An 11,634-nucleotide genomic window follows, 5' to 3' on the forward strand; every position below is an offset into this window, starting at 1 on the left:
ATATACATTTGATATAAAGATAAACAGGTGCAAAGATTTAAGAAAAATTTTGCAACTTACAGAAGCCATCGAGAGACATAGCAACATTTAGAGTCACACATTAAAAATGGAGGAAACTGAGAATAGTAAAATACTGATATGACACTACAGGGATTGAATGTTGTATTTAATCCACGTCATCCTTTCTAACCCCAAGGTAAGACCATGACTGTAGTTCAGCTGTGCATCAATAACCACTTGCTGCTGAACAAGGACTGATCTCTGTCCCTTTTTTGATGACTGTGTTATCCTGAGGCAAAGACCTCCAATTTTAGTTGTGCCGTATGAAGATTCCCTTTGCTTCTTTGAGATCTGCTCTGTGGTAATCCCAGCTCATTTTCTTTACTCCAAGAAATAATGAGTTAAAAATCTCTGTTTGTAGAAACTGTTCTGGTTGTCCTTTGCAGGATTTATTTTAATTTTACTGCAGTCTTGAAACAAAAAGAATAATCTGACGGTCGAGGGCTCGCCTTGGAGCAGAGGGAGATTCAGCAGCTGATTTCAGGGTGGTTTGATTGCGTATCAGCCCAGGGCTCAGAGCTGAACCAGTTCCGCTGAGATATCGAGTTTTTCCTGGAGGGTTTTGCACACTCCGCTGGAAAGTCCAACTCATCAGAGTCCCCTCTGATCTGTGGCTCAGGGGGGGAGATAAGGGAAAGGAGGGGAGATAGGGCTGAACCAAATCTCTGAAGCTGAGCCCTACAAGGGCCTTCTTTAAGCGGGAGAAGTTTTTACCAAAAATGAGGATTTTTCGAGCAGGGTGGTGGAGAGCAAATGCAAACCCCTGAGTACAGCACGTCCTCACCCTCACAGAGGTGCGCATTAAACCAGGGCACTGCTCATTTAGCCCTTCCCAGCCCATCAGAGGCATTGTAAATGTGATTTGGATGGGTTTTATTGCTTATCTTAATGTATTTAACAATCTTTATATAAAAACTGTGCCTTGCTTTCGGCCTGCTTAGAGGTAAAACTCAAACGCTGCTCTGCAGTGAAGCAGAGCATCTAAGAGATGCTCTGTCTTAACAGAACCAGCAGATTTAGTGCAAAAAAGAGGTGAAAACCAAAGCAACAGCATCATTTTACAAAAGTTTTGGTGCTTTCTGTCGGGGCAGCAGACAACAGAGAGCTCAGCCTTCATTCAGGCAAGACGCTGGCGAATAAATATCTCTTTTGTTTCCATCTGCAGAAACAACAGACACCAAAGCAGCTCAGAAACTCTTGGTTGCATAACTAACCTGACCAAAGCGCTCTAATATCATTGCTAACATTAATGTTTCCCCCGGGGCCTGCGGGGACGGGCTCGGTGTCACTTTGTGCTCCCCGCTGCGCGAAGAGCTCGTGTGGGCACAGGTGTGACTCTGTGGGCTGCAGATAAATATATGTTAAAAATAACAGGTAGAGCTGAGACTCTGTGGCCTAAACCTTGATGCTTTCACACACCGGCCCAGCTCAGGCTTCATTCCTTGACCTTAAAAGGCCAGATCCCAGCTCTGATAAGAGCTTCTTCCCCTGCCTCCCACTTCACACCCAGCATCCTTCCAGGCCTTCCCCACCTCCAAGGAAGTGGAAATGTTTGATTCCTCCCTTTTCCCCTGGGTTCAACCCTCACTTCTCACTATTTCACTTCCATGTGCTTCAGGTGTTGAGTTCTGAAGGAAATTCCCACCTTGGCACCATTACTTGGAGAGTGAGGGGTTGGATTAATGTGGGAAAAGCTCGACAAAACCAGTTTTCAGGAAGGTTCACTGCTCGGGTTCTGTCTCAGGAATTTCTGTTTTGGATCCCTTTTCCAACCGTGCTTCCCAGGCTGACTGAACAGGGAATATTGGGAACAGTAATCCTGAAACTTCCCATAGTATCCCCTTGTGATGGGCATCAGGAGCAAGGGAAGGACAGGGAGAGAACGACCTGCCCTGCACACTGTGGGTGAGGAGTTTGCCCAGTGAAAGAGACACCTGTACATTTTTGACTCATTCAACAACAACTCACGTCACCTCCAAACCTGAAACATTCCTGCTAAGTGATTAAGCCCTGAAAAAAATGCATTTCTGCCTCTTGACATTGTGAGAAAACAGAAATCCACTTGCTGAAATTCTCCTTTTGATGTTTTCGGGTCAGCAGTAATTTTGATCGAAAGCTGGAGGAGTTACCCCAAACTTATTCACGCTTAAGGACATTCTTTGTTTTGGTTTCTAGTTACCCTCAGAACCTTTGTGTACTCTTTGAGATCTCCAGGGCTTAGGGATTTTATTAAAATAAAAGCATTCCAAATTTATTTAATTACAAAATCCCACTGATTTGTGCAGCAAGTACTTTGGTGGGACTTAATGCGTTCAAGCCTGAACAAAACTTTGGTTATACAGCTGGGAAAGGGAATAGGTGTGGCTTGGTCTGGTTTGCAGACCTGGGTTGTGCAGAGGTCACTGGTGATGACAACCAGCCAGTATTCAAGGTTTCTAACTCTACATAAATAAAGATTTCATCTACAAGTAGTAGAACACTGAATCAAAGGCCTTGAACAGCATTTCAGGCTCAGTGCTCACCTTTCTGCTGTACAATATTTGTGTGACTCCATGTGCATGATGGAGCCCATTTAATCCATTCTCACTGTTTGATCCTCAGAATCCTACAGAGATCTTTCCTGCTTCATTTCTTGGGTGCTTGGGATACCTTAAAAAGAGATCTGATTTTCTGAAATGCTTTTAAATGGACACTGAGTAGGTTTAGATGGGAAGGAGTTCTTCCCTGTGAGGGTGTTGAGGCCCTGGCACAGGGTGCCCAGAGCAGCTGTGGCTGCCCCTGGATCCCTGGCAGTGCCCAGGGCCAGGCTGGACAGGGCTGGGAGCAGCCTGGGACAGTGGGAGGTGTCCCTGCCATGGCAGGGGTAGTGCTGGATGGGCTTTAGGGTCCCTTCCAACCCAAACAATCCTGGAATTCTGGGATTTTATGATATTTCGCTTCCAAAATTTTGTCCTCTTTATGGTTCATGAGTTGTATCCTGGAGGAATAACAGGTGACTCTTGGAAAACCAGGCCATTAAAACATGGTCTTTCACATGAAGCTCAGAAAGTGAAGAACCCTGGAAATTTTTCAACCTCCAGACACAAATTACAGCTGGACAATGTTTAGGAATTATTTCCCACAAAATGAGCTCTTTTGAGTCGTGTTGATGTGGGATGATGAAGATGAGAGGGAAGACTAAACATAATCCTTGATTATTTCTGTTTCTGTGTGTCCTTCACCGAGATCTGTGCTCAGCTGCTCCCTGCCCAGAGTGAGTTATGGAATGATTTGGAATGATCTTTGTCTTTTGCCCGAGGGTGGTTCTCAGCCACAGACAGAAGAGTGACTCGTGTTGCTCACACAATAAATTGGTTCAGCAGGAAGGCTGGAATTACTCAGGTGCATTATTGGCCGTGTGGATTCTCAGAAATCTCACGTGCCACATTTTCACAAACTTGTGCAACCCAGACTCTGCAGGAGTTTGAGCTCTCACTTCACCTCAATATCTTGATTTAATTTCATTCCTAAATAGCTTTTTGCTTAATTCTGGCTAAAAACTGAACAATGCTTAGCTTTTGGATGTCATGGTGGGTTTATTGCCTCTCAATTTGGGCAGTATTGAGCCTGAAATATTTTTTTCGGGGGGGAGTTTTCAGCTGAAAGCATCAGCCAGTCCTTTTCTCCCCAGCAGTGTGAGCAGCCCTGCCAGGAACCTCAGGGCTGTTGTCACCATGACTCAGAAAAGCCCTTGTCGCTTACAGAAACAGCTGCTGGGATTATTCCATCTCCAAGGAGAACCATGAGCGCGTTTTGGTGCTGATGAAGTGTCCTGGAACCAGCACAGGCTGAGGGGGCACCTTGGTCACTGCTGGTGCTGATGGGGCACAACAGTGTCACAGTCAGGAGATGAAGTGAAGAACCTTTTCCAAGGGCGCTGGGGATTGAAACTTGGCCAATACCAAAACGCCAGTGCCTCAGTTGCTCACTGAAGTGAAACAACTGTGCTTTTCTTTGCCATTTCAGAGCAATCCTGGAGAGGTGGTGGCTTATCAGGCTCGGTGCTGGCTGGTCCCTCTGGCCCAGCTTCCCGTTGGAAGGGTCCTGAGCAGGGAAGAATTTCTGAGTGAGAACTGTCACAACACCTCAGGGAGATTATTCACAACATCCTGTAGTGACAGGACAAGGGACAGCAGCTTCAAACGGACACAGAGTAGGTTTGGATTGGCTATTAGGAAAAAATTCTTCTCTGTGAGGGTGAGAGGCCCTGGCACAGGGTGCCCAGAGCAGCTGTGGCTGCCCCTGGATCCCTGGCAGTGCCCAAGGCCAGGCTGGACAGGGCTGGGAGCAGCCTGGGATGGTGGAAGGTGTCCCTGCCATGGCAGGGAGTGGAATGGGATGAGCTTTGAGGTCCCTTCCAACCCAAACCATTCCATGATAGCAACGTTGTTTTGTAACCCCATTTCAGCTCCTACCCAAAGTCCGTGACTGAGGTAAATCAGTTCTTCTCCCTGTGCCTTCCTTATCTCCCAAACAGGGCTAATGACTCTTATTTCCTTTGTAAGGTGGCTTGAGATGAGTGGGAGATCACTACTAATTTTTATCACCTCGGTTGAAGTTACTTAGATAAAGAGTGACTGTTGACTGAGTCGGTGAAATGCGTGGGGTGGAACTCTGCTCAGTCATGCACAGTTTGTGAATACCCTGGGGCGGACCTTGCAGATGTTGGTGAGATGTGATTGACTGATTGATCGATTGATCGATGTGCTGACACATCAGAACGTGGATATTTTGAAAACGTTACAGAATCCGAATATTTTGACGAGGTGGCTCCAAAATGACAGGAATAAGCGGGAGAAGCCCGTGTGTGTAACAGAGAGAAAAGCCACCCCCATTCCGATATTAATCCACCCAACGGCACCAATCAACAGCACCGTTAGAGGTAAATAACGAGTGTTCTCATTCCAACAGAACCCCAGCTGCCTTCTCCACCACCATGGAGAACTTCCTGGCCCCTCGGAGCGAGCTGGCGCTGCAGCACGGCCGGGCCCAGCTGCTCCTGGGGAAGGCGGGCGGACACTCCCGGCGGAAGAGGGAATTCATGCCCGACGACAAGAAGGACACCATGTACTGGGAGAAGAGGCGCAAGAACAACGAGGCCGCCAAGCGCTCGCGGGAGAAGCGGCGCCTCAACGACGTGGCCATGGAGAGCCAGCTGGCAGCGCTGAGCCGCGAGAACGCCGCGCTCAGGACGGAGCTGCTCACCCTCAAGCTGCGCTTCGGGCTCCTCAGCCCCGAGCCCGGCCCCTACCAGGGCCATCCCCTCGGGCTCTACCTCAGGGGGCACCGGGCAGCCTCACCCCTGCTGGCCATGGAGCCCTTTGCTGGTGACTCCTGCTGCCCTCCCTGGAAGAGTTTTGTGCCCAAGGTGCTGGAACCGGCTGAGTTTCCCTGCAAAACCTTCAAGCCCTTCACAAACGTCCTCAGCTGCGACTCCAAACCCATTCCCATGGACACGCCTGGCCTCCAGCAACCCAAAAGGTTTGAGGAATCCTTCAGCCCCAAAGGGGTTGATGCACCCTTCAGCCCCACAGTTTGCTCTCCATTCCTCAGCTACCTGCGCCCAGACAAACACCCCTTCCCCTGCCCTTGGCTGGGCAGCGCCTGCTTCTTGTGCCCATCCCCTGGTACCGCCGAGGCCAGGAAGGAGAGCGGCACTGCGGTGTCGGATGAAGATGATGAGCAACAAGTGCCCAAAACTTCTCCTGCGCCCTCCTGCAGCCTGCCCTGCCCCTCAGAAGAGCAGCTGAAGGGCCGGAACTTTGCTGCCCTCCCGCACAAGCTCCGGATTAAGAGCAAAGCCCTGAGCAGTCCGGAGGAGATTGGGCTGGACTCACACTGAGGCAGCACAAGAACGGCTGCTGTGGGGCCAAAGTGAGACATGTCAAGGACACGAAGGGTTTGGAGGGAAGAGGTGAGAGGGAAATGTCTTTTTTTCCAAAGATGGACATAATTTTCCCTGCTCTGTGTCAATGCTGGGGGAGTTTCTGGGGCACTACAGCACAACTGCAGCTGGCCAGGGCCCTGCGGTCACTACCGGTCTCACTGGTGGCTCTGCTACCACAGCAAGCTCAAACTGGAGGTGTGAAGGGGCAGGAAGAGGCCAGGACTGGGGATGGTCCCCACACAGTGTGACACCGCTACAGCTGGCAGGGCATCAACCACTGCAGTGGCCTTTGCTCCATCACCGCCTTCATCCTCACCAACATGCCTGAAGTCAGATTTCCCTGAAGCAGGAAACTGTTGATGGAACCAGTTTCAGACCCCTCAGCTGTCTGGAGAAAATAAAAAGGGGTTGTGACTCTGGGAGTGTGGATTTACACTGGCATGAAATGAAAGCAGGACCTCCTGCACTTTATTCCAGTTTACCATAATTTATCTCCAGAGAGAACGAATTCTTTCTCTGTGACCAGACATGCTGTGGTCGAGAAGATAATTTCATTTATCTTTGTAATTCTTATTATGGAAGACTAAATAATATTTTATTGTTATTATTGAAATGCAAAAAAAAATTTAATTTCTCTTCTTTCTTTTAAAAAGGCATTTTCAAATCTTTGCGTATATGGGAACTCCTTATCAAACAAGCACAAGCTGCACATGGTGTTTGTGTTCCTGCATCTGCTGGGACCCAGTCCCTGTCCATGCTGCCTTCTGCCTGCTTTTCCTTTGGGAAAGCCTCAGGGAGAACAGCCTCCTGCAGGGCTCTGGAGCCTTCCTGGAGCTGTTCCGCAGTTTTCAAGCCAAAGAGAATTCTCAGGGATGCACTCCAGGTACAGCTGTAACTTCCTCTCCTCAGATCCTTCCTGCTTTGTCTCTTTTCCCAAGAAAAGGATCATCCTGCAGTTCTCACGTTGCTGTGTCTGTCAACCCCCAACCTTTTTTGACATGTTGGACAAGACCAGCCCGACCTGATGATTCCATTGGCCCCATTCTGACGGGAGATCTCAAAGTTAAGAAGCAACTTCAAGCTGTTCTCCTCTGCCCCAACCACACATTTTCAGTCCATGTGCCAAAGGAAGAAGAGCTGCTGGGCCTGCCCAGCCCTGCTGGGAACCAGAGCTGAGCGCGGAGCTCAGCAGCCCTGCTCAGATCCCTGCGAGTCTCCACTCTGTAGTTCCAGCTCAAGGGATTCTCCTGTTCCTTTGTGCGTCTGTCCCTCAGGTGAGACCCCACCTGCAGAGCTGCCCCAGCCCTGGGAGGAGCTGGAGCTGCTGGAGAGAGCCCAGAGGAGGCACCGGGATCAGCAGAGGGATGGAGCAGCTCTGCTGGGAGGAAAGGCTGGGAGAGCTGGGAGTGTTCACCTGGAGAAGAAAAAACTCTGGGATGACCTCACTGTGGCCTTCCAGTGCCTGAAGGAGCCGACAGGAAACATGGAAAGAGACAATTCACTCACAAGGACACAGGGAATGGTTTCCACTGCCAGAGGGCAGGGCTGGATGGGAGATTGGGATGGAATTCCTCCCTGTGAGGGTGTTGAGGCCCTGGCACAGGGTGCCCAGAGCAGCTGTGGCTGCCCCTGGATCCCTGGCAGTGCCCAAGGCCAGGCCGGACAGGGCTGGGAGCAGCCTGGGACAGTGGGAGGTGTCCCTGCCATGGCAGGGGTGGCACTGGGCTTTAAGGGCTTTAAGGTCCCTTCCAACCAAAACCATCCCATGATCCATGAAAACTTCAGGCTCTGGAGATTCAGGAGAATTGTCAAGAGTGTCATTCTAGGAATCATTTCACAGCCAATAAAGGAATGCAGCAATAATAGGGCCGTGCAAAAGGACAGCCCACATTGCCTGACAGGATGGAACAATCCCTCAAACTGGTTTGGAAAAGAGGGCCCTGAGTGGGAGCTGTGCAAGGGATCTGAACTGGGGAGGGACCAACATGTGCCCAATAAAACTCTGTTTGCAGGAGCTGCGAAATGTGTCTTGGTTTGACTGTTGGGTCTGCATCTTTCCCCCTCAGGAAGAGCCAGTGTGATAAATCCATCCTGTGGAATCAAGTGGGAGTGAGCCAGGGAGCTGTGGGCTCCCACCTTCCCCATTCCTCTGTCCATGGAGGTGTTTCCCCTCTGTCAGTGCCTCTGTTCCCAGAGCAGGACCCCAGCTCCCAGCACAGACCCTCCAGCACTGGGGTGTGGGGCTCTGTCCTGCCTCGTCACTGTTCATGGGGACACCCCACAAGGATCAGCCCTGTCCCCCTGTCCTGGGCCAGGATCAATGCAGAGAAATGGGCAGAGCTTCCTGGCACAGGGGGACTCTCCTGTACCCCTGGCATGAGGGGAAACCAGAGCTGCCAGAGCTGCAGCCGCTGCTCAGGTGTGAAAGGCGAGGCAGTGATGCTCTGCAGATTAAAGGAAACCACACCTGGTTCCATTTCCTGTCCCATTCCTGCTGTCCCCTCTTGCCCTCACAAGTGGCAGGGAGAGTCCAAGGCAACGAGGAGGCACAGAAACAATTTTACTGTAAGAAATCACCTCCCTCCTATTCCTGCTCTTCCCAGTTCCTGTGGGATCAGCTTTTTTTTCCCCACTGGGCAGGGCTGGGCTGGCTCCATGTGCTTGTAAAGAATTCGGGATGCAGCGAGGGGCTGGGAAGGAGCTCAGCTTAATCTGTAGGGTGGATTTGGGATCCACAGGTTGCCTCCAGGACCTGCTGCCCCTCCTAACCCTGCTGCACCCCCTAACCCTGCTGCACCCCCTAACCCTGCTGGCCCTCCTAACCCTGCTGCACCCCCTAACCCTGCTGCACCCCCTAACCCTGCTGCACCCCCTAACCCTGCTGTCCCTCCCGCCCCTCCTGCCTGCAGCCCAGTGATTCAACCCTGAGATTTAACCCTGCAGGCACCCAAAGGTGATTTTTTGTGGGGTGTTGAGAACACTGAAGAAATGAAGAACATTTCCTGTTTGCTCCCGCACAAACCAGGGGCCAAACCCGGTTTGGAGTCGGGGCTGGTGGCACTGGGAACTGTTGGGAGCCTGTGGAGGGTGGGACAGCAGCAGGAAGAGCAGCAGGAGATGGGGACAGGGTGTGCAGTGAGCCAGCCCTGGCCCCACACCTGCCTCACCTCACACCTGCTCCCACACCGGTCCCCCTCTTTCCCCTGCTCCAGGTTTTCCTTTCCTCCCCTCCAGGGTCACTCACCTGGAGGAGATGGAGGTGGAGATGGTTCTTTCCCTCCTTCCACACCTTCACTCCTCCTTTCCTGCTTTGTCCCAGAAAATTTCCTGTGTGGGGAATATCCATCCATCCATCCATCCATCATCCATCCATCCATCCATCCATCCCTCCATCCATCCATCCATCCATCCATCCATCCATCCATCCATCCATCCCTCCATCCATCTATCCATCCCTCCATCCATCATCCATCCATCCCTCCATCCATCATCCATCCATCCATCCATCCATCCCTCCATCCATCATCCATCCATCATCCATTCATCCATCATCCATCCATCCATCTATCCATCATCCATCCATCCATCCATCCATCCATCCATCCATCCATCCATCATCCATCATCCATCCATCCCTCCATCCATCATCCATCCATCCATCCATCCATTCATCATCCATCCATCCATCCATCCATCCATCCCTTCATCCATCATCCATCCATCCAGCCAGCCAGCCAGCCAGCCATCATCCATCCATCATCCATCCATCATCCATCCATCCATCATCCATCCATCCATCTATCCATCCGTCCGTCCATCCGTCTGTCCGTCCCTCCATCCATCCATCCATCCATCCATCCATCCATCCATCCATCCATCATCCATCCATCCATCCATCCATCCATCCCTCCATCCATCATCCATCCATCATCCATCTATCCATCCCTCCATCCATCATCCATCCATCATCCATCTATCCATCATCCATCCATCCATCCATCTATCCATCCGTCCGTCCATCCGTCCATCCATCCATCCATGAATGTTCCTGCCTAGGCTTAGGCTTAGCTAATTCTTTAATTAGTCTTGGTTCCAAAGTGATTTCAGGCAGTTTTCCAGCTGATTTATTACTGGGCTGCGCATTATAGAATAAAAAATCCTCGGTGTGTCCTGAGAGGGAGAGACAAGGAGATATTTCCTGCTTGTACCTCCTTGGAAAACTCTTCCAGTATTTTTTATCTGTCTGCCAGGACGAGGTTTTGCCTTTGAGCTGGCAGGAGGCACCTGAGAGGGACGCTGCAGGCACCTAAATGTACATCAAGGGAGCCCTGGGGAACGTGAGCAGGGGAAAATTTCTCAGTGCTGTCCACACCTCAGGACGAGCTGCCACCCAGGGAAAGTGGGCAGAGGCTTTGCAAAAGCTTCAGGATGGATTTTTTCGTGCAGCTCGTGGCTAAACTCTGCAGCAAGGGACCACAGGGGTCAAAAACCAAGGAGAGGATTTCAGGAAGGGTGAATCTGCCAGGAGGAACTGGAGGCTGAGCTGGGGGAGACTCTGGCTCCGGGGAGCTGGGGGTGGGTGCTGCTGCTGCTGCTCCCCCTGGGGTTCGCTGAGCAGCCCCCAGCTCTGGGGATGACCTTGGATGGGGCCAAAGCCTCATCCAAATTCTTCTCCGTGCCCGTGCCCCAGAAGGGGAATTTCTCTGTCTCCAGACACAGTGAGCTTCAAAAAACCCCGACAAATCCCACCCATTTCATGCACTGTGTGTCACACGCTGCAGAGCTGGGCAGAGAGATGAGTACAGAGCCCTCCCCTCAGAGCATGAGTTAACACTGACCTTTAGCTTAGGCTCAGGCCCCAAACTGAATCACTGCTGAGGCACGAAAAGTCAGCAATGACTTCTGGAAAGAGGTGCTGCCTTCACAGTGCCCTGCTCACGCACTGGGGAGCCCCCAGCAGGGCAATGCTGATTCAAAATCCAGCTTTAAATCCAATTTTGCTTATATTTCTAGCACTATAAAATATTCAGAAGGGAAATTTCCAAACCATGCAGCACGAGCAGCATTAACCATCTGAAAATGAGCTGCTCCCTGCATTGCACCCTGGCCCCTCTCACTCAGGAGAGCAGACACTGCATGGGCAGCTCAGACTCAGATCAAACGGAATTTCCCCATTCCCATCCCATGGAATTCTTGCCATTTAATGTTTCATCATTCCTGGAAGGATTTCGAGAGAAGTGGGAAAGAAAATAATCATCGTGTCCCGGGTTTGCACCATCAGATCCCAGGGGAGCTGGGCAGGGTCAGGGCTGGCCTGGAGCTCAGGGGGAGCTGTTGGGGATCCCTGCAGGGCACGGCGTTGGGGCTTTTCCCAAATCCCAGCCCGGGGGTGTGCAGTGGGAAGGGGATGGTCAGGCAGGAGTGGGGAGGAAACGCAGCATCACCTCTCTGAGCTCTTGGTGCTGCTCTGACCCTGGGGCGCGCCTCTGGGCCGGGGTTTAGGCTGGGCTTTGCTGTTTCCTTCACAGAGATCGTGCGGGGTTTGGCTGAGCGCTGACCACAGGCAGCTCTTGTGCCCCTTATCTCCTGCTGGCCTTATCAGCGCTGCTCCCTGCCTGCTGTGCCTGCTCTGCTCGACCTGTCCCTGC

General features: G+C 51.4%; 1 protein-coding gene across 1 annotated transcript; it reads left to right on the top strand.

The window, feature by feature from the left end:
* Positions 1-4,225: 4,225 nt before the first annotated feature.
* NFILZ (NFIL3 like basic leucine zipper) lies at positions 4,226-5,941 on the top strand. The gene is made up of 2 exons (XM_040086496.2): positions 4,226-4,252; positions 5,011-5,941. Exon 2 carries the CDS (start codon positions 5,036-5,038, stop codon positions 5,939-5,941), a length of 906 nt encoding a protein of 301 aa, XP_039942430.1. The 5' UTR covers positions 4,226-4,252; positions 5,011-5,035.
* Positions 5,942-11,634: the final 5,693 nt, after the last annotated feature.

The sequence above is a fragment of the Hirundo rustica genome, chromosome 26, assembly GCF_015227805.2.
Source record: "Hirundo rustica isolate bHirRus1 chromosome 26, bHirRus1.pri.v3, whole genome shotgun sequence".
NCBI lineage: Eukaryota > Metazoa > Chordata > Aves > Passeriformes > Hirundinidae > Hirundo > Hirundo rustica.